We start from the raw sequence: 27694 nt of genomic DNA, 5'->3' as shown, positions 1-27694 counted from the left end.
AGTAGATGTTTTGAATGGATTTGCTGCTCAAGAATGTCAGAACGAGTATCTGAGTTACTAAGAAGTGTTTGTACACTTGCTCGTGTGTGTATAGACACAGATTATGTATGTGCATATTTAAATTATATCCTAAGGAATATAAATTCAGCTTTATCTTATTAATGCGGGTTATTCACAGATCTGGTTCCTTCTATTTGCCTGACTAATCAAGACACCATAATGTTTTATTAAAAAGAGATGTGGTCTATGAAAATCACATGCAGACATTTGTATTTCTGCTGCTCTGTTGTTAAAAAGCTCCTGCCTGTCTCGATGGGAGAAGTCTCGTTAGGGTGAGGGATGAAGAAGGAACCAGCCTTTGGGTGTGAAATGGGATGTCAGCAGATACCCAGATCTGTCAAGCCCATTTCTCTCACTGAGTTTGACTCCCACACGCTGTCTCCTCCACCTTCTGGGAGAACAATTGGTGACTGGCCTGCTTGGAGTGGTCCCTCCAGGCAGGATCCACCCCGCTGATCTTTGAAATCACTTTCCAGACGATTACTCTCATTTCATTTGGGAAGCCTGCCCAGAGTAGCAGCCAGGGAGATGGGGGAGGTGGTAGGGACAGGAGAGAGGAGGTTTTATGAGCAGTTGAATTTCTAAATGTGCTTAACAGTTGTTCACTGTGACGCAGAATCCTCCAGCATTGTGGTCTGGCTTAGCCATTTGTCAGATTTTGTTGGGCTCTTTTTTTTTAAAGAAGCAAAACAGAAACTTGCAAGAATTCTTAAATTTTATAAGCTGTTAAAAGTTTCTAAAATCGTGCTCATCAAAGATAGAAATCATGTCCACCAAAGTCAGGAAATTGATAATTTAACTCTACGAAGATGAAGGAGAATTGTTTCTCCACTTGCTGGCACTAGCAAAGAGCTTCAGAGGCTGGGCTGTAGCCAGTTCTGTGACCTTTAAGTCATTAGCTTCCCCCTCTTCCTGCCCATTCACCTATAAAGTGGGGGTAATGCTTCCTGAAAGGTTCCCACTGTTTTAGTGCCTGTTGTCTAATGAGTACAGAAGAGAGTCACTTCCCGTTAATAAAATGCAAGCACAATGTGAAGGGAACAATTTCTTGGTACTGTTCTCTCACGGCCATGAAGAGACTCGAAGTCCTGAATTCAGTGACCTCGTGAACCCAATAGATGCCCTTTACTTTTCCATTTCTGAAGTTTTGTCTCAATACCCAACACCCCTCTCATCTCTAAACATTGTGTGTGATGCTGGAAGATTACAGTGGAGATGGTTAAATTCTGTGGTTTTTGGGAGGCACACTCTTCCAGGTCGAGGGGTGGTTTGGTGACCTGCAACATCATCACCTTGCTGTGGTGTATTTGCTAAAAAACGTGCCTCATGCAGTTCCACAGAACCGAGTTTCGGTGTTTTTCTACCATGGAAGTAGGCAGTTCATCTAGGGGCCCCCAAACTCTTTCTGAGAAGGGGCTACTTTCGATTTCTCTCCCAACTCTTGCAAGTGGTGAGGCTGGGCATAGTGCTGAAGAGACCTTGCTGAAGGAGATTGCTGATGCCTGCAACTCTGTTCTTAAGAACACAAAGGAGAGTATTAAAGAAAAACTTAATGCCCGATGGACAGCCCTGCAAGTCTCACCGAGAAAACCCAGCAGCAGTCATCCGCGTTGCAGGGGGAGGGCACACCCTAACTGTTTGGGGGTCCCCAGTCGGCCCTATCCTTGAACGTGAGCACACTTATGAAGTGAACAAGACATGCAATTGCCCGTCCTTCGATCTGTAATTCTGCTGCTATCTCACGTTCTCTCTTTGTTCCTATCCATTTGGGTCATCGTGATATTTATCTCTTGTACTCTGAGATATGGAAAAAGATTTAATATCCTTGAATACCCTTCCCAATCATGTGATATGAGCCCCCTCATATTACAAGTGCGTTCATGTTAGCAAGTTTCCAGAGGAAAGTCTCATGAAGAGTGGAGCACCCCAAGGCTTGTTCTTCAGCCCCACATTGGGTGGGTGGTTACACACAGGCAAACAAGTGGGCCAGGGCTGTGTCGGAAACTGGCCTCCTCCTCTTGAAAGCCTCGTGCTTCATGGGAATGTGGTGAGGAAGGCCCATTATTCCTTCTATGCTCCATACATAGACCATTGAGTCTATAGTTACAATAATTGGTCATTGTTGTCTATCTAGTCTGGAGTATTGCTCACTGGATCATATTTTGTGATCCTTCCCAGCTGTATGATTTATAAAAAAATAAGTATTCTGAGTCATGACCAACTTGGCCACATAGACGTACAGAAAGAAATACGGTTTCTGTTATACATTTAGAGTTTGAGCTGAATCTATTCAATTGAAAAAAATCTTCTCAAAACAGGACAACTGATAGACGTGTATGGCTGGATGATCACTGGAAAGTTGGAAAACTTTGATTCTGATGCTGAATACATTGATAGGTAAGAGTGTATCGGTTTTGACGTATGACTATTTACAAATATACTCTATTGCTTCCAGGGGCCAGCTTCCCAATAGCAATAAATTGTAAGCAGTTGGCACAGAATTGCTATTTTCCTCTTTGTAGTTTATGGCCCCTGGTGAGCAGGGATTCAGCAAACTTTGTTAATGTAATTGCGACTGGTCGATTAAGTTTGTCCATTTATTTACTGACAACTATTCACTCTGGGCTCAATGTGAATTGTACTGTAATTACATCTGTGGATTTTCTTTTTCAATTCTTACCCTCCCCGCTTTGTTTCTCAGGATGAAATAAATACTTTATAAAATGATGAGTGAACCCCAAAGGCCATTAACTTCTTTGCTTGGTTGTTATCCATTTGTGCATTTAGAAATTCTATTAGTGGGATCAGAGGAAATGTGGAAGGAGGTTCTGAAAGCCATTGAGTCTTCAGTGTTTTCTGGGAGTGATTAGGATGTCAACATGACTTTCTTCACTGGGGATTAAAAAAAATGGAATGTGTTACTATGAAATCATCCACGCTTGGAAGAGGGGAGAACGGGGAGGCTGTTGCGGTTGTGATGTTTGTGGGACGCTTGAAGCAACAGTGGCTATTGAGCCTATGAAACAATTACACTGAGAATTTGTAAAGTAGAAGGAACATAATCTTACTATATGCCTGCTTCAGTAGATTCTATATACTGTGTCTAATTTTTCCTTTGCCCTTGGATAGGATGGGGCACCCTCCTCTGTTCTGATTCCTCTCTGATTCATTCCTAGTTGAAGAGAAAAGGATTTGACTACTCTCAAGACCTATGTTTCTAGCGTTAAATAATGGTGAACTAGTCTTGAAAGAAAATTATTCTTCCTGTGGAAGACAGACGCCCAAAGCACACCAGTGGCAATGTACCATACTCACTACTTGGTCCTGTCTCTTGGGATAGATACAGTCTTAGTTGAGATACAGTCTTTGAAAGGGAGAAGAAAGGCATAAAGTCTGCTATGGCTTTATGTAGACTCACGATGTCAATGTGGAGATGATGAAGATTTTTGAGGACAGAAGAAACGCTCCTTCTGCAGTGTGAAGGATGACCCACGAGGCAGTGGTGTGCACTGCTATCTTCAGGCTGAGAATTTATTTCCACATTCACTCAGGGGGCAGACGTCAGCCACCTGCAGTAATGCCCCATAAATTCAGAGGAGAATGTTTATAACAATGTTTCTTCTGAGTTTTGCCTGGAGTGTTTGCTGGGAGCATTGCATTATTATTGTCTCTTGTCCTTTTTTCTCCCTTTTTTCATGCAGCCCATTGATCTTGGAAGCTCAAGGAGACAAATGGGTGACTCCTTGCTCTCTTGTAAATAGGCAGACAGGAAGCTGGTGAGTGTCTTTTTTGCCAACACATATACTTTTAGGTTCTTCTGCCCAGTATGAAACACACACACACACACACACACACATGCTCAGAGCTATTTTTAAATATAAATTACCCATAACTGTTGAATGCTTTATCTTTAGGCTTACTGGAAGAGACGTGGTAATTGATTCAAACTGATGCAAATTGGGGTGAATTCTGAAACTTTTCTTGAAAACAATAGTTACTACTTACTAAGTGCTTACGGTAGGTCAAGCCCTGCCCTAATGCTTTACATTTAAGCCACTCAGCAGCCTTGTGAGTACATATAGTCATTAGTCTCACTTTACAGATAAGGAAGCTGAGGCACAGAGAGGTTAAGGAACTTGCCCAATGTCTCACGAAGAGCGAGTGGCAGAGCTTAGGATTTGAACTCTGACTGGCTAACCAGCCTCCAGAGTTCATGCTCTTAACCACTATACTATGATGACTAGCTAAAGAAAACAGTGAGTAAAATTTTCTTATTTATTTCAATGACAATTTAAAAAATATGTGTCTACATGCTTACAGTTCATGCCAACATTTTTGCTGGACTTTCGCTTCACTCTGGACTAGGTGGATTAGCCTTTCTTTGAGGTCATCACAAGAATTATCCTCTATGGCTTAGCTTCTTAGGACTAGAATTTAGTAGAGCCGAATTCTGTAATGTGTTTTTTTCCTGGTGTCTTAAGTTCGTTTGCTCAGGATTGTCCTTTTGGGGGTTCACACTTGCTAACAGATTTTTTTTTGATAAGAATTTTGTTATCTTGTCCTGAAACAGATTTTAGAAAGACAGGACTGAATGGAGAGTAGGAATAAGTAAAATGTTGTCTCTCACACAGTGATTTTTACTGGTGGCAGATGAGATGGCAGCTCCAGTTACTACTCACTACCCTAGGCTTTTGCCCCAATGGGCTCATTATACTTTCAGCATCTACCAATCTACCAATGTTCCCTGGCTAATTTGCTTTTATTTTGTTGTTGTTAATAATATCATTGCTTTCCTTTTTTGGCTAATGAGTTCGAACTTCTGAACTGAAGTGTCTGGTAACTGCCACCTGAGGTGTTTGGTTCTTTCCCTAGGTACCCTATTCAGGAAGACCACGGTCTTGGCACTCTGCGGTGCCGTGTGGAAGGCAACTATATTGGTATGTTGGAGAAGTATTAATTGTAAGGTCTTATCCATTTCTTTCTCTGTGTCTGAGGAAAACTATTTCAAGAATTGGTTCTCGTGATGATGCTAATAGTAACTACCATTTGTTGAGAACTCCCTGAAAAGTCCTATATAAAGCAGTTCAAATAGCAGTTCAAACTAATTTAATCCTCACAATAAATCTCTGAAGTTGGTGGAATTATTTTCGCTTTCTGGTGGTAATTGAAGCTAGTAGCCAGTGGAATAGGATTTCTCAGTTGGTTTAAATCTATAAGCCTGAGCTCTTACCTGCTCTCCACTACTACATTTCTCCTCTTATTTATTTATTTATTTTTAGAGAGCGGGGAGGGAAGGAGAAAGAAAGGAAGAGAAACATCAGTGTACGAGAGGTACATCCATTGGTTGCCTCTCACACATCCCAGCTGGGGACCTGGCCCGCAACACAGGCATGAGCCCTGACTAGGAATCAAACTGGCGACCTTTCAGCTCGCAGGCCGGTGCTCAATCCACTGAGCCACTCCAGCCAGGGTTACATTTCTCTTTTTATTGTTAGCTGTCAACAGCGTTGATGGTACAAGTCTGGGAGGTGTTTATTTGGGCACCATTGAGGAATTTACAGGGTTGGGTCATAACTGGTATCTGGAGTCCTTGGGGTACTGGTAGCTATGGCCTGGTCCTGGTGATCAAGCAGACTCTCGTATTAATGTCTCTTTCTTTTTGCTACAGGTTCTCAGAATGTTAGTTTCTCAGTATTTAACAAAGGAAAGTAAGTAACTCAGAGTACCCAAATTTATCTTCATCTTGTATTTTCTCTCTCTTGTTGTGCCTACATTCTTTAAACTTCTATAATAAGAGTTTCAAACATACCTGAACAGAACAGAATAATAAAACCCTGTGTGTCCACTTGATTTCTTTTGTTTGCATGAGTATAACTGTATCCTATGCCCTCATCCTGAGGTGATGTATTTTAATGTGGTGATGGTGCAGATTTTGGGAATTACCTCATGAGTAATCTCATAACGCTAAAGTTAAAACAGTACAGAACTTCATGGAATACATTGACTCATTCCAGGGATTTCATGATGGAAAGGATGCCAGTTGCATAGAGCTCTGTAGATATAAATTAGAATTTAAAACTTCTTTCTGTATGACTTATCTCATGTTCTGTCACTATATAGTTTGGCAGGTGTTTTCCTTAAAAGTGCATTGTCTAGATAATATCGATTTCACTGCGGTGGTGGTGACATGTCACCCACAGCTGCACAGCCCAAAGCACAGATATTCTCCCTCTCTCTGAAAGTTTGGGAGGAATAAAACTGATACCTACTGATTATCTTCTGTAGGCCAGCTCCATGTCAACCACTTCCACATTCATCATTCCATGTCATGCTTTTTTTACTGTGTGAAATTGGTATCATTATTCTTACACAACCATTTTCTAGATCAGAATATACACTTGCCCCATTGGTATCATTCTCCAGGAATCAAAAGGTGCTGGTATTTAAACTGTTCTAAAGATTTACTGGAGGTTAGTTCACAATCTCCCTTTCAGGTACCCAATTTTTTTAAAAAAATGCATTTCAGATGCTGTGTTCATCCAAAACACAATTTTGTCTTTTTTGAAGGTCAATGGTACACAAGAATGCATGGCTGATCAGCGCTAAACAGGACCTTTTCCTGTACCAGACACACTCAGGTACTATATCCCCTTCACCCCGTGCTCCTCAGTCCTTCCCTCACACCTCACTGGAGGCTGGAACCCCCTTCCCTTTCTTCGGGCCATTCCTCTATGACCATTAACACGTGAAGCTGTCCCTACAATCATGGACGACCCTTTCATTTTTGTTGATAATTGTTGCTTGTATGGAAGTCATTTTCAATTGCTATATTAAAAAGGCTCAATCACAGATGTCTATACAAAGTCCCTGGAGATGGATGAAAGAAAGGGGAGCCATCCTTGTTCTAGGTTCTGAAAAATAATAGAAAAGAGGTAGCATTGAAAAATCTAAAAGCATATCTTTTCAGTTACTTTAGCATAACACCTCTAAGCATTTATTCAACAATTTATGTCTTGCTGATGCTGATGCTAAGCTATTGTGTTGCTATTGATGAGGAAACCTCCATACTAAAAAAAACAAATGCTGACAATTAGAAACTTGTATGAAACTGTGCACTTGTTTCACTAGTAGAAAACTGGCTTAGATTCTTAGATTCTTAGATTCTTAGATTTAGATTGGCTTGAATACAATCCCAAAGCCCCTGAAGAAATGCTTGTGAGGTAGGTTCAAATTCCAGAGGCAGTGGAATCTACTTTTGCCAAAAATACAAGAAATTCTGTACACCATGGTGCAAATGGTGCACTCCCTACTTCTGCAAAAGCTGAGTTTCTCCTCTTGCCCTTATTTCCTTTAACCAGAGTAACTAGTCTCCTTTGGAGTAAGTACGAGGAAGCCCCTGAGGTGACCGTGACAATGACAGCAGCAACGAGAGGAACGGCAGGCCCTTCTTGGATGTTCTACATACGATCTCAGTATTTATTGCACCTAACTGGGAATCGTAATGCTAGCGTAGTTTTACAGATGAAGAAACAGACTCAGAGAGGCAGAGTAATTTGTCCAAAGTTCCTAGCACTGCAAAGTGCAGACCGAGTTCTAAATCGTATGCACATAACCAATATGCTGTGGGAAGTGTACTCTTCTTGCCACACGCCAGGCTTCTTTGTGAGTCTGCCCATCAGCATTGAACCTGAATGTCAGATAGGCTGGTGGGTATCTCTGATCACACAGCTATTTCATGTTTCCAGCACTGCTGTCTTCTTGGGACCTGGACTCCCAGACTAGAGCCTCTTCATAGCAGAGGAGGCAGTGGGGAGAAGGGATGCGGACAACTGCAAAAAGCCCAAGGCTGAGCATCTTGAGCACTGGCATTTAATTACTAGTTCAGTTTGGTTAGGTCACTTAGCCTTTCTGAACCCCAAACAAACATCTATAAAGTGGGCAAAATGGTGTTTGCCCTTCTAACTCCAAAAGTTGTTGGAAGAAGCAGATGAGAAAGAATCTGGGATTCTTTCCCTTTATCTCTACACCAATTCAATTACTGATTTCCACCAACTTTATCTCCCATTTAGTTCTTAAATATGATGTATCCTCTCTGTCTCTACAGCCATTGTCTTAACTTAGGACTCCATCTTTCTTGCTGGCATGCTGCAATAGTACCGAAGGGGCCCCCAACCTGCCATTTGTCCCTGCTGATTCATGCTCTACACAGCCACCACCTCTCTTGCATCTGATGCCTCTTCCCTATTAACCATCTCTAGCAGGGGTGTCCGACCTTTTGGCATCTGTGGGCCATACTGGAAGAAGAAGGGTTGTCTTGGACCACACATTAAATACATTGTGACACATAATCACACAAAAAAATCTCAAAATATTTTAAGTAAATGTACGATTTTGTGTTGGGCCACATTCATAGCCATCCTGAGATGCATGCGGACCGTGGGCCGTGGGTTGGACACCCCTGCAAGAGGCTTCCCATCACTGCAGGGAATGGCACAAGCTCTGACCTTCTCTGTCTCCTTCTCTAGCTCCATCTCTCTCTGATATTCCAGTAACATTTAAATACACCATGCAATTCCTTCTCTCCACACTTGGGCTATCACTCCCCATAAATGCCCATTTCCTTTTTCCTTCCCTTCCCTTGGCCAGTTCTAATTCATTCTTCAACATTCAGTTGACATGTCATTTCTAAAAATTTCTTTCTACTCCACCATTCCCATCCCCCCTCACTTAAACCTCTCATTGGCATTCTGTATTCTCTCTCTAATTTCACTAGCCCAAGTTATGATAATTATATGTTCTGTACCTGTTCTTCCTTATCCTGCTAATCTCCTTGAGGATGGGAATTTTTTTGTATTCTTCTTCGCATCCCCTGTGCCACATAGTAGATTCTCCATGAAAAGAATAATAAAGTAGTAGGTGAGAAGAAGGGGTTATTATTATTAGCATTGAATTTTGATATTTAAGTGTGAGGGTCCATCTTTGCTCCCACATATCTGCTCTGCTTTGTCTCATGAACAAAAATGTTGTACAGGAAATGCCCTAATTAAGTTCATATTTGGAAGTGGTAACCATTCATGATTAGCTTCTGTGTTCCTTCAATTTCTCATAGATCACGGGTCCTCTTTCCCCTTGAGGGAATGAAAAGAACTGTCAAAGTTTGATCATAGAAGAGGAACAGGTCAGAAAAAGTGACACTCTTAGGGATTTGTGACATATTCTAGTAGGGTTTGGAGCGACCAGGCAGCAGCATGAGAGAACTGGGTGTGAGGAAGTGAGAGCAGGGCGGTGGGGTGGGGAGCGTGCAGGGCGGGGAGCCCGGCGGGGAGGAGTGGAGTGCAGTGGCAGTAGGATTCACTCTTTCACCTAGAGCACATTGCAGACTCATGGATAAATGGAGGCCTTGCCTGGTGCATTCAAATTCGATTCCTCTGTAAGTAAAACCTCCTGTTCTGTGCCTTGTAAATAGAGTCCTCGAGGTCAGAAGACAGGTTCCCCAAGAAAGTGTCATGGTATGCAGGTATTTTTGCTGACAGCTGGAGTGACTGCATTTCCCTTTCCTTTCAACTATTAATCCTGTATTATACATATTATTATACATGTTGTTAGATGTGAGTCCTTTTTTATTATATGCATTTTAAATGAGTTACTGAAAAAAATTTCAACTGTTGCTTAGTATTAGAAAGCTATGGTAAGAAATAAATCACGGATAGTTTCTATTATTATATTATTATCTGGGTCACATCCAGGTCTGTATTTGGAAGCTCACCTTTTTTTTTCCCCCCTCTTGCAGAAATACTGTCTGTGTTTCCAGAAACTGGGAGCCTTGGGGGAAGAACAGACATCACAATCACAGGAGACTTCTTTGACACTCCTGCCCAGGTTACCATTGCAGGTAACTCAGTTGAAATGGCTGAAAATAGTGTACAGTTTTAAACGATGTAAGACAGCAGTCCCCAACCTTTTTGGCACCAGGGACTGGTTTCCTGGAAGACAGTTTTTCCATGGACCAGGGGGTGGGGATGGTTTCAGGATGATCCAAGCGCATTACATTCAGGCTCACCTCCTGCTGTGTGGCCCGGTTCCTAACTGGTTCAGGTTGGTACTGGTCCGAAGCCCGAATGTTGGGGACCCCTGCTGTAGGAGATTATGTGTCTTTTATGGTGTGGAGAGGGTTGGAGGAGCGATCTCTGTCTTTTCTGACTCAGTGGGCCACCCTGCTCTCAGGTGTTTTACATGTGCTTGGTTGAGACCAGGTGGGATTGTAGTCTGGCAGCTCTGCAAACATGGAACGGCAATGGGATGTCCTTCAGACACACAGTTCGTGGGCAGTTCCCTCGGTGTCCCCGTGTTGGGAGTGGGGAGAAGGGAAAAGCACAGGTCTTCACAGAGGTGTGCTCCTACTAAGAGGCAACCCCTCTCCCCCCTTAGCCCTCTCTGTATGGAGAAGCTGGAGTGGGCAGACAATTGCTCGGCAGATTCTACTGGAATGCCCCCATGGCAAATACTTCTGTGGAATCTATCTAGAACTTTTTGTTCTGCCAGGTGGGATGCTCCTGTAGTTGGTGACGCCAAGGAGGCAGGAACATGTTCTTACTGTCTCATGGTCACACTTACCCTCCCAAACTCAGCTGAGTGGTTCAGTGCATCTTCCGTGGGTGGCAATGCATTGCATTCCTTTCCTTCTGATTTTATAAGCTGCACTGTGCTCTGTGCTCTGTGCTCTTCTTTTCCTGGCCTCCTGCAGTTCGGGTGACAACCGTTGCTCTACTGTTTGCATTGAGCCCTTTGCCTTAGAATAGGAGCTTGTCTACATCAGTGGGGTCCTGCTGTCTTGCCATCAAATCTACATACCCATATCTATATAGCTACATCTGTATCTGTATCTGTATATCTACATCCATATCCATATCCATATCTATCTAATTTAAAAAATTCTCCTCAGGCATTCCATGTGATGTCAGACACGTGTCTCCCAGGAAGATTAAGTGCACCACCAGGGCTCCAGGAGAAGGTGCAAGGCTCACTGCTCCTCAGGCAGGTAATGAAGTCACCAGCGCTGTTCAATGACCTCTGGTTATGGTTTAACCATGGCAGGCTTGGAAGTGGAAACGAAGGTGTTGGCCTTCTGTCTCAGCTTTGGCTGCTTAGCTCAGCGAGGCCTGGGGCCCTGACACCACCGGCAGGGCTTTCATTTCACAGTGGCTCTTAGCTCAATTCAGATGCTCATCAACACTGTGCCCCAGTGGGCTTCAGCGGAGACCGTGATCCTGGAAGCTTAACTGCAATGAAGACACTGTTATGCGGGAGCATTAGAGCCTGCTCATCACGACGGCATGGGACAAGGCCAGAGAGTGGGGCACAAGGGAGTGCATTTCAATGTTGCTTCTTCTTCCCTGACACGCCTGTCCACCATTTGACCAGGAGGGGTGTCTTGTGACACCGCCACCAGTTTGTGGCCAGAGTGGGAGGAAATGGAGAAGGCAAGGCTCTACTTGGCCGTCTCTGTTTAAAGCTTCCACCTCACGGCTGCAAACTGAGAGTACCCCAGTGGCGCACTCTTCTGGTAAGCATTAGGACTGAAGGCTCAGTGCAGTTAGGCAGAAGGGCAGGCGGCGCGTCAGGTAGCCCAGAACCACAAGCTGCCTGTTGCATTCCTTAGCTGCCCCACAAGGACCGACTTCACCGTTAAACTACAGGCAGTGAACTCAACTCCAGAAGCTCCGTGCTTAGAAGGGAAGTAACCCAGCAGGGTGGAGAAACCTCTCTAAAGATAGGCCATTCCTATGAGAAATGAATGCAGAGCATCGTTTGGCCCAGCACATCCTCCAGGTCCCAGAGCTGCCGTGTTTACTTAGGAAAACTCCCATCCAAGGAAGCTACTGAAGCAAGCATTGGGAGAATGTGTGTTTCCTGTGCCAGGAAATGGAGAACTGCCCCCTCTTTGAAGGGTTCCTGCTTTAGCTACTTGGGTAGTGGTAGGATAATTTCGCAAATGCAGTAGTTCCTGAGTGTTAACAAGGCCCTCTATGAAGACACTTGGAAATTTCTTCTATAGAAGAAGGGCCAATTGTTATGTTAAGCAGTGGTTCTCAATGGTCTCCGGGGCGTTTGTGACAACATCTGGCATTACAGCTGGGAAAGTGATGGTGCTACTGGCCTCTAGTGGTTGGAGTGCAGAAGTGCCTCTAAACATCCTTCCATGCACAGGACCGGCCCCACAGTGACCCCACGAAGAGGTCAATAGTGCCGAGCTTCAGAAACCTCAAGTAATGTATTCAAATGCGCTCTTATTTTTCTGCCTATTCCTTACCTACTTCTCCTGTTAAGGATTAATGAGGAGTAATAGTAGTTTAAAATAATAATAATTACCCTGGCTGTCCTTTGTTGAGTACTTAGTATATTTTAGGCTCTTTGTAGATATAGTTCAACCTCTTTGCTCCTTTAGTCTTTTTTTTTTTTTTTTACCAGAATTGTCAAATGGACTCAATTTTCCCCCAGCTTTATTGAGATATAATTGACATATAATGCAATCTCCCTTGGTCTTTTCTGCATTATTTCTATTTATTATTGGCCCCATGCGTGAGAAAATGAAGGCATTAAGAAATTTGCTCAAAGCTACACATTTGGTAAGTGACAAAGCTGGAATCTGAACCCACAAATATGATTCCAGAGCTTTTACCCTCCATCCAAGTTTGTATTCAATACAGATTGTACATGTGCCTTTGGTCTCAGGGTTGGCTTAATATAAAACACAAACTAATAAGTACAGCATCATTGAAACTGTCACATAATAGCTACACGCCACATAATTTGTTCTAACCATGCCACATAGTTTGTGGACCTGAGGCCAGTTTTCTGGGGAACAGAGGATTTCAAGGAATAGAACTCCCAGGCTGAACTGGACCTTGAAAGATCCTAAAGTCTACTCCTCAGCAATCAAGTCCGAGCACAGGATCACATCGTGCCTTTTCCTCAACCACAGCATTTGTTCACATTTTCTCTAGGACTTGGTGATTCTCTTCTCCAGACACTCTCATTGAAAAGGGCTCCCTACTCTTCTCTGGTGCTTGGAAAATATTTCCCCTTACCATTGTTTGCCCAGTCCCTCTCTCCAAGAGGCTCAGTCCTACACCAAGCAGCATGTTCTGCTTTCCAGAACATCTGTGTTATCTACAGAACCTCTTGCGTGACTTTTCCATCTGGGTGTCAGTTGACTCGGCTTTCCAGTTAGCGCCTGGGTCATCTTGGCTCTGTTGTCTGAAGTCAAGTAATTCCTCAAATTGGGGAGGAATGCTCTCCGGTGCTCACGATGCACTCGTGTCTTACAGGCAATCGGGGGCTTCTTTTTGAAGTTGGAGATGCCACTGACGGCTCGGACCTGACTGAAGCCACCCCTGGGTACAGGTGGCAGATTGTCCCTAATGCCAGTTCTCCATTTGGATTTTGGTCAAAGGAAGGGCAGCCTTTCAGGTATGTTGTCGGAGAAGTGGGAGTCCATCAAAAGCATTGTTAGTGGCCTAGGTGAGGCTAGGAGACCGAAAGTAAGCGATGAGATTTCCCGGGTAAAATGTGTCACGTCCACCAATGTCACGACCACAGAGTGTGACCACGGTTCTCCCCAAGTGGTAGTTGTGCTGGTGCGCCACAGGCCCTTTTCAGGTGCGTGCTACAGTTTGATCAGCAGGCGAATTTCGTGTTTCATACAATTTAGTTTATTATCTGGTTTGGAGAGGACTATTAATTGAATATTGAGCTGTGTAGGCTTAGGGACTTAAAAGAGGGCAGGGTAAAACTTGCCACAGGTGTGTGGGTAAGAGGTGAAACTCACATCTAGAAGGATGATGCCAGAGAAAGAAGCAAGCATTTGCCCGTTGGTCATATGAGGGAGCACAGGCTGGGCAGCGAACGGGTCTGCTGGAAAAGCCACCAGTGTCCAAAGTCAGCCTAACGGCTGGTGTAAAGCAGGGGAAGCTACTGTGGGCTCTGCGACACGTTGTTTTCAATAGCAGTGGTTGCCACGTGATTATGTTCTGAGTCCTTTTAATCCCTTCAAGGATATTGCCAAAACTTCTAGGTCTCTACAGTAGGCTTAAAAGTATAAACATTTGAGAATTGCTTAGACATACTGTTTCCTTAATGTACACTCAGTGCAGACACGTAGAGGCATAGATCCTTTGCGGCGTCATCCTTTTCTCGTTTGAGAGAGGTTGGTCCCGACCCCTGAATGTGAAGTCCAGCCATTCTGTGAGCTCCTCCAAGGATTTGGCCATATTAAATTTTAATTCAGCTGCAGAATAAAAGCCTTTGTTCCCTGTTCAGGGAACTTCAGACATTGAAGAAGCCAAGTGGGGAAGGAAGTCTGTGAACTAAACAGGGTTTCTGTTGTCCCAGAAGCCTTACTAACTAGGTATTTAACCACCAACATATGGTTTTCGCGTGGCCATAATTTGTGGTCCCTTATGGCACCTACTCATGCCCCTTTATCATCATTTTTGAGGACCAACAATACTGTACAAAGGGAAACCTTTCAGCTATATTCAGTGTGTGGGGTTGTTAAGGAGAGAGTTGAACCACCTCCACAGACCAAAGAGCCTTGTGTTATGAGGTATGACCTGTAGGGTGAGTCTCTTTAGCTGCCATTTTGAGGAGCCATAAACCAGAGGGTAAGTCTTTCCATTCTCTGTCATTCATTACTTTAAAATTCAAAACTTTTAAATTGCATATTGGAATATTTATTCATTGATGTTAATGATATTGATGGACCTTTAAAATTGTTATGTTCAAAACTATTTCAGAAAATATTTTGGATTTTTATTGGGGTAGTTTAATAGTTTTCTTAGCCATATCTGTCTTTGATACTAGGTCACTAGCATTTGAACTAAATGTTTAAAAATATATAGTCACATTTTTAAATGTTTTGTGACATTGTCTGTAATCTTCTTCAAAGTTGCAGGTTACGTATTTTAATTTGAAATTGCCAGCATGTTCAATTGACTTTTCTCTGTGGACCATAATCCTTTTAAATGGGACAAAAAAGACCCTCAGCAGATGTTGAGGTTATCTGATCAGCTCAGGGCAAATACTTCTGTGTGTGTGTGTGTGTGTAAAATAGTATTTAATTAGTACCTCCCCAAACAGTTAAAAGTGATTTACTGACCACCTACATTAAATACAACATTGTGCTCGGCAGTGTGAGGGTTAGAAGGTCTAGAACAAGGTCATTATCCTTGAGGAGTGACCACCCTTGCCATTCGCATGTATGGCCACAGAGCAAGGCGAGACAGTAGTGTTACTGAAATTCTTCATGTATCCAAGTGTGTCCCCTGATCTTTTTATTTAATTCAACTGATACATATTGAGTTATTACTATGTCCCAGGCCTTCTAAGATAAATGATTTCTTGAGATACAACAACTGAGGAAATATTTATCAAGCTGGTTTGCAGATGAGGAACAACAGTCTCGAATAGGTAGAGTGTTTTTTCTAATATCGTACAATTATCAAGTAGCAGAACCAAGTTCGGAGTTTTTCAGATTTCAAGGCTTATGATTTCTAAGACCACGCCTTTTTATGCCACAGTATGCCCCATGTTCTTCTTTCCCCACGGGAGTGGGAATATGGTATTTCAAGGTCACACCGACATTGTGAAACCTCATATACACAAACACCTGTTTCTATGAAGTTGATCTCTGCATGAAGGAGAGAAAATGGAGAGAAATCTCTCCTGATATCACTAGGGACAATTTCAGGTCTATCACTTTATTCCTCATCTTTATAAAGTTCTTTACTGCACAGTGTTGTCGAGAAGTCAAGTACGATTATTTGACAGGAAACATACTAGTTGATATATGACTATCCACATACACTGACAGCCGCACAGGCTGAATGGAAAGAGGCTAATATCTTACATCAGCCAGAGTGGTAATGGCTTGTGATGTACGACTGCGTTAGAAAAGGACGCAAGGATCAAGTCAGATGCCCAAGGATCCCCTCATTTCTAGTAATTAGAATAACACTCAGCATTGACTGAATTCCTACCATGGACCAGAGCCTGCACGGGCTGTGTGAGGTAGGTTCTCAGCTAAGCTGCAGACCGCCCTGTGCTGGGGCCACAGCTTTCCCAGAGGGTGTGCCGCAGCCGGAGCTGTGCTGGTGTGAAGGGCTGGGCTGAGATGCGGAGATGAGCTGGGCGCCACAGCTGTCCCCTCAGTACTCCCTCCAGTCAGTGGCCTGGCACAAACGTCAGTGACTCAGCCTTTGGTTGCTCTGGCTTGACTCAGTGTTCCTCTGCTTCACAGAGCACGGCTCAGGGGGTTCTTTGTGGCCCCAGAGACAAATAATTACACTTTCTGGATCCAGGCAGACAGCCCAGCTTCCCTGCATTTCAGTCGATCAGAGGACCCCAGGGCCAAGGTATTCATTCGCCTTCTTCTCATTTCCTTTTCCTTGTTCCCATGCTTCACTCGTAAAAAATAAATAAATAAATCAAACTAAAACTATCATGTTCCACTAGTAATTGTAACACACAGTTAGGCAACCAGGAATCTTAATATATATTCTTTTTGTTGGGGGGAGAGGTTTACTACAAATTTTTTAAATTGAGGTATAATTGACATGCTTTTAATTGTTGAAAAAGAATTTGGGTGAATATGTTGGCACCTACTGGTTATTGAGCACTTAGTGTGAACTGGGCATTATGCTACATTTTTATATACCTAGTCTCTAATTGTCACAGCATTTTTGTGAGCTATGCATATTTATTTCTGTTTTCCAGATAAGGAATTTGGTATTTTGAAGGATTATATGGCCAATCCAGGGCCCCTTGGGTAATAAGAGACACACAGTATTTAAAATTCAAACCTAGATTTCTCTGACTCCAAAGCTTGTGCCCTGTTCACTAATTTTGGTTAGAGATGTAGTCAGTCTCGTGTAGGAATTTCCTGATCAGTTTTGAAGGATAAGAAAAGGTGATTTGAGCAAACAGCCAAATTTACTGGCGCTATTGACAAAGAACCAAAACATCTTTTTTCAAATTATTAACATGCTTGTATTGTATTGTTTTGCTAGTTGGCTAGAGGAACATGATAGATTTTGATGTGATCAGTTATTCTAGATTTCTCGAAGAACTTAATATTACCTTATCCGCAGCGTCAGGTAAACCTAGGGCTTCCAGTTGGCTGTTTCTGCTCTACGTGTGGCCCATCCAGCCTCATCTGAATACTATTGAATTGAGAGAGAGAGAAGAGGTAGAGAAGCATAAATTCAACAACCACAGGACTGAGTGTGACTGGGCTAACTTGTTGGAAAAGGCAGACCAGTGCTTGGTAATAGCTGTCCAGACACTGCTGTTTGGGAAAGAAATGCTCAGAAACTTCGTAGCATTGATTGTGATATGTTTATTGGGGCACAGGTGAAGGTGGCCTCCATCAGGGTGGGCACTGCTGACTGGTTTGACTCCTGGGAGCAAAATGGGAATGAAGGGACTTGGCAACAGAAGACCCCCAAGTTGGAGCTGTTCGGTGGAACCAGGTACTATCTGGAGGCGGAGCAGCGTGGGAGAGCCCCCAGCAGGGGCATGAGAATCGGTGTCCAGATCCACAACACCTGGCTGAATCCTGACGTGGTCAGCACTTACCTCCGGGAGAAGCATCAGATCCGAGTCCATGCTCAGAGACTTCCGGAGATCCAGGTCTGCATCTCTTCCCAGTCCCACAGGGTCAGGGTCAGGGGCTAAATTCTAAAAGGGTACAGTGTTGCCTAGTGGAAGGATCACTAGTTGGGAGCCAGAAAATTTGAGTTGTGATTATCACTCTGCTGACAGAGAAATAGGGTATCTATTCAATGGTGCTGTGGGGACTTGATGGTTTTGCATCTTACATTTAAGTCTTTAATCCACTTTGAGTTTATTCTTGAATATGGTGTAAGAAGATGGTCAGGTTTCATTTCTTTTTTTAATTAAATATGTATTTAATTTTCCCAGCACCATTTATTAAATAGATTGTCTTTTAAAAAAGATAAAGGTGCAAGTCTTCTTATTGTGATGACTTTATTCATGGGCTTAGTTCTAGGGATTTAAGGTCCAGGTAAATATTCTTTCAGAAACTTACTCCCTAAAGAAGAGATAAGGTCCTCTGAACACCCACAGCCACGTGTGTGTGCTAAAGCACACACACACACAAGGTTACATAGCCTTTTGACTGATTCAGTCTTGTTTTCTTGTACGCTGTGTTTTCTGTCTACTTTTAAAGGTCAAGGCCTTTCGGTGTCTCAGTTGTGCCCCATATTTTTGTTAAACAATTTTGGTGTATTTTCGTTGTTCACTTTTTGGTGTACAATGATGGGTCAGTATGAACTCTGCCTTTTAAGCTTACAGTCTAATGGAAAAGCATGTATACTAATAGCCGTAGGAAGAAATAGAAAAGAGAAAGTGATATAAGATACAGGTCTTACTCCATGACATAAGTGTAAGGTGCCTGGCTGGGAATATACTGGCAGCAAAGCAGAGACTGAATACGCCTCTGAGAGGGTGACATGCCATGTGGCTGTTTCTGCCAACAGGGTCACGCCCGGGAGAGAGTTCTTGGTGAGAAGGGCTGAAAGTGGGCCATTCAGGGGCAACATTTGTCTCACATGCTAAAGAAGAGGGGCGGGGGAGCATAGATAAATAGAGACACAGACATGTGCATCGTTCCAAGACAAGTTTTCATTGGGTGATATTGCTTGTGTTCGTTCTCTAGATAGTTCTAGATGGTAGTTTAAAAAACTGAAATTTTAATTAAAAAAAATAGCAAGCCAAGGAAGTACGTTCTGAGATGATCTCTCTGGCTTACTCAGCACACATCATGTAGTCCTGTTACTGTTGACTTTTAGATGCTGACTGTGTGTGGGACAGGGAACTTCTTCCTCACTTGGGACGGAGTCTCTAGCCAGCCGATCTCTACAAATGCCACAGCCCATCAGGTGGGAAGCTCCTTCAGATAATGAGAGGTGGGGGTGGTCTTCCTGCCCATGGTATGGACTCCTGGCAGCTTTTCTTTTCAACAGATTCAAACAGCCATTCAGGAGTTGCTTGCAGTCAAATGCCAGCTGGAACCCCTTTCAGCTAACATCCTACTTCGACTTGGATTTGAACAAGGTGCTGTCCCTGGTTCGACAAATCCTGACCCTCTTCTCCATCACTGTGTATTTTCTTTTTCTCTCTCTTTTATGTGAAATGGGAACAATCTTCATTTCCTATCCAAGGTGCTAACACAGTCAAATGAAGATCTGGAAACTGGATTTAGACACTGAGTGGCCAAAGGAGTGGCTACTTGCTTGGGAGGGAGCTGCTTGGTGTGACTTCCCTCCTGGGCTGTCGGGTTAGCCACCAAAGATGCAGGGAGTTAGAGTTAAGGAACGCTATCTCAGGCCACACGGTGGGAAAAGAGCAAAAGGTATAGGTGGGAAGCGGCAAAACAGTACAAATCTTGAATAAAGGAATTATTACATAAAACAGTAACTTTAATAAATTATAAAAATGAGAGGGTGTATTTTTCAAACACAAGGTGAACTAAGTTACAGTTGACACTCCTGTCCTTTCTGCTTGTCTGCAGTTTTCTGTGACATGGTACACGTAGAAAATGGTAACATGGGAGTCCTCCTTATCCAAAACTCCTGTGAATGCGTGAAACACTGGCTATACCATGTTTTTTCCTAAACAGATGTGGCAACGATAAAGTTTAATTTAAAACTTAAGCAAGGAAGAGATTGACAGTAATAACTAATAGTAAAATAGAGCAATCATAATAACATATTATAATAAAAGTTATGTGAATGGGGTGTTTCTTTCTCAAAACATCTTACTCTTATTCTTTTTGTATTGATGCAAGATGATAAAATGCCCATGTGATAGGTGAAGTGAGGTGAATAATGCATGCGTTATGACAAAACGTTAGGCTACTATTGAGTGCATCATACTCAGCGAGCGCTTCATGTCCTCTCTTTGGCATATCTGAACCGCCAGCATCACCAACTACTCTCGCACTGTGGGGCCATTAGTAAGTAAAATAGGGTACTTGCACACAAGCCCTGTGATACCACGACAGCGGATCTGATAACCCAGAGGGCTACTGAGGGACTGACTACTGGGTGGGGAGCCGCTTGGTGTGACTTCCCTCCTGGGCTGTCGAGTTAGCCACCAAGGATGACCCGACAGCCCGTGGAGACGCTGGACAAAGGGATGAGTCACCTCTTGCACGGGGCAACAAGAGATTCCACCACGTTACTCAGAGCAGCATGAAATCTAAAGCCTATGAGTTGTTGATTTCTGGAATTTTTCATCTGATAATATCAGGCCCTTTTTAACTGCCGGTAACTAAAACTGTGGGAAGCGAAACCATGGTAACGGAGGACTACTGTGTATTTTTGATGCTCTAGGGCAGACAGAATGAAGTTTTCGTAGCTGGAGCCTTCACACTGGGGGCTGCCGGGCAGCCTAAGCCCTGCCCAGCTCGTCCAAGGGCTGGGGGGGGGGGGCAATATCATGGTGAATCCATAACGGGTTCCCTCTCTACATGTGTTGGGAAGCTTGGCCTATTTAATATCTACCCTGTCTCTTAATTTTATTTGAACTGCATTCAGGCCCAGAAGTTTCCAGCTTTGATGGGGACCTCACCAGTGGGACAGAGCCCTTCTGTGGGAGGTTCAGCCTCCGTCAGCCTCGACATCTTGTCCTGACGCCCCCAGCTGCCCAGAAGGGCTACCAGCTGGATAAGTATACACACGTAAGTGGCAGCCCTCGTGCTTCCAGGAGAGGTGGGCAGGGAAGGTTTTGTGTTACACTCAGGGGTTGAGACGGAGAAACAGAAGCACACAAGAGTGACGGCTGTGATGTGTCCCAAGGGTTTTGGGCTGAAGTTCTAGGTTTCTGAAATGCTGTGTCAGGTGTGAACAGACACCTCCAGTCCCCCATTAGCTACTTGTCACATAGAAATGCCTTCGTGTTAGCTATGAGATCTGTGAAAGTTTTTATATGCTCTATCAGGGGTGGCAAAAGTAGGTTTACAGTGGTGACTACGTGAACCAGTTTATTCTTGTATTATTATTTATCAATTATTGTATTATTTTCCATACCAACAACTGTAAACCTTCTTTTCTCCGCCCTGTGTGTTCTTTGCTCTTTAGGTGTAAGTGCAGACTCTATAGTCACACCATCGGGGTTTGCATCCTGACTCTATGTTCTGTGTCCCCTCTGTGTGTTACTTCAGTTTACTCCCCTGAAAAGTGGCTCCTAATGTTGTCTACCTCTCAGGGTTTTGGTGCAGATTCCATGAGGGAATCCAGTCAGGTGCCTGTGCAGTGGTTAGGACTCAGCTGAAATAGTTATTTATTATAGTTAGTGTTATTATTGATGGGCTGACTGACACATTTCTTTCACCCCTTTTACACCCTTTGTGTCAGTAGCTCTGCCATCTTGCACAAAAAAGGGCAGCTCGTTTGCTCTACGGGGCCCAGAGCGAGGCTCGCTGGGGTGGCTGAGCCCGTGGTGGTGGTTTTAGGTCCCTCCCTAGTTGGATGGGTTGAGAGCCAGGACGAAGTGATTCAGGTTGGGGCACCGCCTATTTCCCAGTATTTCCCGTATGGCAGAGGCTCCCAGTGGGCAAATTTTGCCTCCTAGAGGGGAGCTGTCAATTTATGGAGACAGTTTTGGTTGTCACATTGGGTAAGTGGTACTGGCACCTGATGGGTAGGTTCCAGGGATGTTACTAAACATCTACAATACATGGAATAGCCCCCTCACAGGAAAAAATTATCCAATCCAAAATGTCAATAGCGCCGAAGTGAAACATACTCTGCTCTAAAAACTTTTTGAGCCAAACAATTTTACTTAACTCAGAGTTCGGAACCAAGGATGGCGGGGAATTCTTAGAGTTCAGGAACAAGCACTTTCTGATTGAAATACTCTACAATTGTCATTGCCAAAGCACAATGGTAGGCATTTACTACCCTCTCTTGGACAAATAACAATTCACTGTACTGACTGGTCTGGCCAGCTAGACCAGCAAGCTCCAGGAGGTCAGGAACGGGGCTGACTCTTTCACTGCACGAGGCAAGGTCCTGGGGAGGTGGACTCTCTTCACCCCACTTTGTTCGCATGGCTGCTTCTTGCACTAATAGAGCTGGAGTCCTCACTTGTTGTCTGTAGCTGTGCGCTGCGTACAAAGGCCGCATGAATAAGATCGTGAAGGTGGCCGTGTCCTTCACAACTGATCCTCAAAACATCATTAAGAAGAACATCACCTGTGACTGGAGACTCATGGGGACCAGGCCCGAAAGGTAGATAATCTGTAGGGAGGTGTGGTGGGAGTTCTGCCAACTGGGATGGTTAGCTCTCGGGGGCGGTGGCCTACCTGAGGTACTGCCTCTTGTATTGGAGACTCGGACACTAACTTGGGGTTCTGAGCACAGAGGAGAAAAAAATTGAGCCCAGAGAAGTTTGATTAAAGAACAGTTAGTTGTGAGAAGTATACCACTTCCTAGAAGGAAACTGATATTTCTCCTAGGGATAAAATCATAGAATGTAACATTTGGAAGAGACTTTAGAGAGCATTCCTTGACATTATAGATGAGAAAAATGAGGGCCCAAGAATCTGTGATTCACAAAAATTTATTCAGTGAGTACACAAGACTCTGGAATAAAATTCAAGCATCTTGATCCCTCAATTCAGTTCTCTTTCCAGATAACCTCTTAAGGGTTTGTAAGTGGTTTTAAACCTAAATAGTCCGGTACTGTCCCGGATCATTAATCTTCCTTGTCATTAGAGCCAACATATGATCTGTTCAAGACAGACAATTACACTGTAATTTGAGAAAGCTGCTGACATCGAGTGTCATGAGTGCATGAATGATTGCTTTAAAATGTGGTTCACAATGTGACACCACAGATGAGCTGAGCCTGACTCGGATGCTTGTGCCCAGGGCATGCAGGATGGTTTGGGAGCCAGGGTTCATGGGGTCTCTCTCCTGGCTACAGGTTCCAGAGCTAGGGCTCTCATGGGAGAGGACTGCAGGTGCACTCCTGTGCTCTTGTTTTTCAGTTGGCGGTTCACCTGCACTAACCTCTGGAAGGCTTGCGTGCATCGCTCCTTGCATCTCCAGATGTCTCTGGCCCATTCCCCGGTGCTGGTTCATCGAATTGACCTCTTCCCTCTGGCGTGGGAGATGGGTGTGTTCTATGTGGATGAAGTTATTATTGCAGACACGAACCTGACAGGTGACCATCGCATCCACTCTCCTCCATGGACCTCTCCCTCAAACGCCAATTTTAAACTTTCTGGTAGGGGCTGCAGTCCTGTTAATGGAGGGGGAACAGGTGAGGTCCAGCTTGCCTACTTTGGTTCTACAAAGAAGATGGGGTTGGTACTGTGTGCCCTCGGGCCCTATATTTCTCTAGCTAATTCCTCTTTTTTCCCCTATTCACTGCAATGCTTGTTCTTGCTTTCGGTACTCGTGCTCTGCCCTGATTTTACCACTTCCTTGCTGAGAAGCCGTGGTTTCCTCATCCATAAAATGGGTGCACTGAAGTCCCTGCCTCATTGGACTACTGCAAAGGTTAACTAAAGTATAGTGCACAGCACTCATCACAGGTCCTGAACATAGTAAGTGCTCAATAAATAGCAGCAATTATGATTACTATTAACATTATTATTACTGTTAGAACAGCAAGATTTCTTGAGTGATCAGCTAATATCTATCAAAGAAAGTGCTGGAAGACCACAGAAATATCCACTCATGGACATGGCCTGAAGGGCTGCTTTACAACAGACTCGGTGGGAGTTGGCGGATAGCGATGTCCTCATGAGAACAGCCTTGTCCTTCTTTCTGCCGATCTAGCTTCCTCCCACTTGTCATTTAGAGCCTAGGCCTGTCCTCTTTCTCCACCAAGTCCCTTGGCCTCCCTTAGGCACAACAATCTCAGTGGGCCTTCTTGTCCACAGGGCTTAGGGACAAAGTGCTCATTAGGGGGTCCTTCTGAGACTGGCCGCCGGTGACATACACCTTGGGAAGGGAAGCCCACAGCCCAGGCAGATGGTGCTGTTTGCTCCCAGGGCCTCCAGGCTTCCAAGTTCTGTTTACTTTCCATTTTCTGTTAAATCCCTGGGACTTTGGGGCTCAGCTTTCCAGCTTTAAGTAGCTTCTCTCTCTCTTTCTCCCGGGAGAAAAGGAGGAAGCAGTCATTTACATTTTGACTTACAAAATATGCATTTTCAGTCTTTTGCCTATAAAATTGCAGAGCTAAGGGCAGAGGACCTGGGGGATGGGTGGCAAGAGGACTCTCCTTCAGCCCTGAAATGACATCATATTTGAATCCATCAAAATTCTGTCTCTTATGTGTTTCAGTGTTTTAAGTGCTTGGAGGGCATCTGGGTCGGACTGAGGCACTGCTTATTTTAAGCCCTCTTTAAGGTCCTGGCACACAGAAAATAATATTCAGATGGCGTGCTTGGGTAACCACCTGAATTCTTGGTGCCTAAGACCCTAAGCCAGGGCCTTTGTTGACTCTCAAATGCTGCCCAGATTCCCGGAGGACTGAGGGGTTCCACATTTCATACCCTTGAACTCACTGATTGGAAAACGCAGAACTAGATAATAGGTGCCTTTTCCCTTTTTTTCTTTTCTCCCTTGAATGCCATCTTAAACCTCTAAGCCCTCCAAGTGAAGCATCCAGAGTGTTTTCCCCCTGCCCCCACCTCTCTGCCATGAAATGCTCCAGTACCTGGAACCATCTCAGAGTGCAGTGAGGAGGCAAGCAGAGAGGGAGAGGGCAGAGGCAAGAAAGACAATTGGAGTGGCTTGTGTAAACCACGTTTCTTGCTTTGGCTTGTAACCCGGCTAGCAATTGACATGGATCCCGGCTGCAGGATCCGGTGTTGTGGTGGCAATAGACAAATACACATGGACTACTGAGTCCTGTGGAGGAAAAGGGACGGCGCTACCACTCTCTCAAGTGGAGACCCTTGCCTTGACAGGCTTTTATTGCTTTTCTGGGTACATTACATTGAGGATGATCCTCATTTACCATGCACAGGTTCTCTTTAGGTGGTTACAGAAAACAAAGGAGAGGGTGTTGCTAATTACATAAAAGAGGAAGGATATTTGCAAATGTAAAGGGAAAAGTGGTTAAGCTGGTTACACAGGTTCTTGGAAGGTTCAGCATAGATTTTAGGGAGTTACTTTAAAGATACACAGTAGTAAACATTTGCTGCCTTAATTCAGGGTGAGGGAGATTTAGCCAAAAGCAAGCCTCATAGCGGCCTAGGTACAGTGAGGGCCTGATTCCCCACGGGAGAACCTATCTGTGGGCGTGGGTTCTGCCTGCTGAACCTCTCTCCCCACGGGCTTTTCCGAGTGGGGGCTGGGCCACATTCCCCACGCTTGGAATGGTTCCCCATAAGCAATGACTTTGCTTTGAGGATTATTTAATGGTAACACAAACGCTACACAATAGGGTTCAGTATTCATAGTTAATTGTCTGACATTTATCTGATCGATTTAACACCCGATTATATTTTCCCATCAAATGTCCTTTATGAAAGTTCTTTTCATCTAGTGGTAGGCAGCATTTATTCCTCAATTTTTAGAACATCATAAGATAGTCCTATTATCTCCACCCTATAGATGGGGAAACCAAAGCTAAGAAGGGCTGAGTATCTCTTCCCAAATTCCATAGCTGGGCTGTAGGGGAGATTGGAATACAGAGATCGTTGATACCGAAGCCAAAACTTCAATGATTCCATCCCCAGCTGTGTGAATAAACATGTATTGAGCACCCACTCTGTGCCTGGTGGTGTACTAGGCATTGGGTATGCAAAGATGATCCCGTTACTGCCTATTGTCTCAGTTGCACCGTCTCGCGGAAGACGCTGTCTTTTACACCGTGCCTAGTTGGAGGGGGAAGAGAATTAAATTACATTGTGCTGCTCATTTGAATCTGCCATCTCACTAAACTCTCCCTGCCACGCAGATTGGTCTATGTCATGACTCCCATTTACAAATAAGAAGATGTCTTGGGGAGGTTAGATTGATTAGCCACATGGTAATCCAGTATAATCCAATAGAAGTGGAAAATCAGGATTTCGACAGTGGTCTGTCCGAACGCTGGCACTTTTTCTGCACATGTGCTGACTCTGTACTGTAGATAAACAGTAAGTATCCCCGGGATGTGCCTCTTGTGTTTAGCGTTCCTAAAGAGCATCAGCTGTACATTCCTGGAGTTGCCAGGGACCTTGGAAAAGAAAGGGGGGAAGACTGGCCAGTCCACACTGTAATAGGTTCTCTGTGTAAGGGGTCCTCCTATGGCATAGGGAATGATGTTTTTTTGGCTTAGGACTTTCTGAACTTTGCTGTGAATATTTGTCTCTTTACACCATGACCTTGCTTTTTTTTTTGCCTCTGACTTTGCTCTTCATCCAGCAGATGGGAGGAATCTCAACTCTAGGTGTGTGCTGAGATCTAAGTAACTCAGCGTCTCTAGCAGGACTTGCAGCACAGCTGGTCTTGCATCTTGAGTTATTTGATAATAATTGGATCATTGGTCTCTAGTTTCTCAGGCTGATGCTGGAACAGCTCGCCCAGGAGGGAATCTGGTGGAACGGCTGTCTGTGGTGGGATCCCCTCCGGTCTACAATGTAACATCCTGGTTGGCGGGGTGCAGCTCGGAGCTCCCACTCATCACTGCAAGGTAGGGAGCTGTCTTTGCTCACCGGTCCCTCTGTAGGATTGCTAGTTGGCCTTGGCAGATGCAAAGGTGGGACTTTTGTTAGGAAAAGCCACTGGTCTAGGTGCTTAAAGCAATATTTCTCAGTATTAAGAATGCAGTATCCGACACCTGGAGCTCTTGTTAAGACATAAATCTTTGGGCCCGAAGCCTACCATCTTTAATTCAGTGGGTTTAGGGCAGGGTCTGAGAATTTGCATTGCTAATGCGTACCCAGGCAAGGCTGATTTTACTGGTCTGGGAACTACACTTTGAGAGCTAGTTTCTAGTGAATTTGTTTAAAAGTAGTTGTATGTTTATGCTGTTCATGTCCCTCATTTCATTCCTGATATATTAATCTTATTGGAATTTAAGGTGAAATCAAAGTCTGAGGAACAAAAGTAGCTATTTCTAAGAACTTACCACCAGATGGCACTAGAGCCCCATAAGCAATACTTCCTTAATAGTCAAACGTTCCAGCCAAGTTTACAAAGCAGTAACTAAAGATCAGGCTCCTCTAAGCTCCCAGGACATGTCTATGCTCTAATTCATCCTTTTCACTTTTCACTAAAACCCTAGTAGGATGGGAAACATTGAGATGCTCTGCTTTCAAAATTTCTTTCCCTTCCCCCATCTCTTTCTTATATGTTTCAAAATTTGTTCTCAGAAACCATTTTCACAGACAGTGTATTGATGAGAGGTGCAGAAAGCTTGACTTTGTGCTCCACTTTCCTAGACATGGTCCTCTGGGCAGGAGAGAAGCTAAATTCATCAGCAGAATGAAAGTGAGAAAGGGCTTTGGTAGTGGAGAAGGGGCTGCCACGCTAGCCCACCCTCAGCTTTAAACGTTATTAACTCTGAAATGATAGAGGCAAATTTAGGTTATTCCGCACATGGTCTG

The 27694-nt window shown here is 44.0% G+C and overlaps 1 protein-coding gene across 2 annotated transcripts in view; it reads left to right on the top strand.

Annotated features, from left to right (window-relative positions):
• The window catches only part of PKHD1 (PKHD1 ciliary IPT domain containing fibrocystin/polyductin), a 447336-nt gene that overhangs the window by 15034 nt on the left and 404608 nt on the right, over positions 1–27694 (top strand). Inside the window, exons 7-22 of one of the 2 annotated variants that reach the window (XM_024558059.3) lie at positions 2379–2457; positions 3762–3836; positions 4933–4997; positions 5729–5768; positions 6628–6698; positions 9851–9952; positions 11003–11098; positions 13389–13530; positions 16358–16472; positions 17470–17748; positions 18930–19019; positions 19104–19194; positions 20679–20821; positions 22243–22373; positions 23135–23310; positions 26640–26778. In XM_024558059.3, coding sequence (XP_024413827.2) covers positions 2379–2457; positions 3762–3836; positions 4933–4997; positions 5729–5768; positions 6628–6698; positions 9851–9952; positions 11003–11098; positions 13389–13530; positions 16358–16472; positions 17470–17748; positions 18930–19019; positions 19104–19194; positions 20679–20821; positions 22243–22373; positions 23135–23310; positions 26640–26778 — 1834 coding nt within the window. Of the gene's footprint in view, positions 1–2378; positions 2458–3761; positions 3837–4932; positions 4998–5728; positions 5769–6627; positions 6699–9850; positions 9953–11002; positions 11099–13388; positions 13531–16357; positions 16473–17469; positions 17749–18929; positions 19020–19103; positions 19195–20678; positions 20822–22214; positions 22374–23134; positions 23311–26639; positions 26779–27694 lie in introns of those variants that run through there. The other variant, XM_045193323.2, reaches the window with a different exon arrangement.

Source organism: Desmodus rotundus, chromosome 11, assembly GCF_022682495.2.
Source record: "Desmodus rotundus isolate HL8 chromosome 11, HLdesRot8A.1, whole genome shotgun sequence".
In the NCBI taxonomy this organism is placed as follows: domain Eukaryota; kingdom Metazoa; phylum Chordata; class Mammalia; order Chiroptera; family Phyllostomidae; genus Desmodus; species Desmodus rotundus.
The sequence above is the reverse complement of the archived record's forward strand: the minus strand, read 5'-3'. Positions and strand labels throughout refer to the sequence as shown.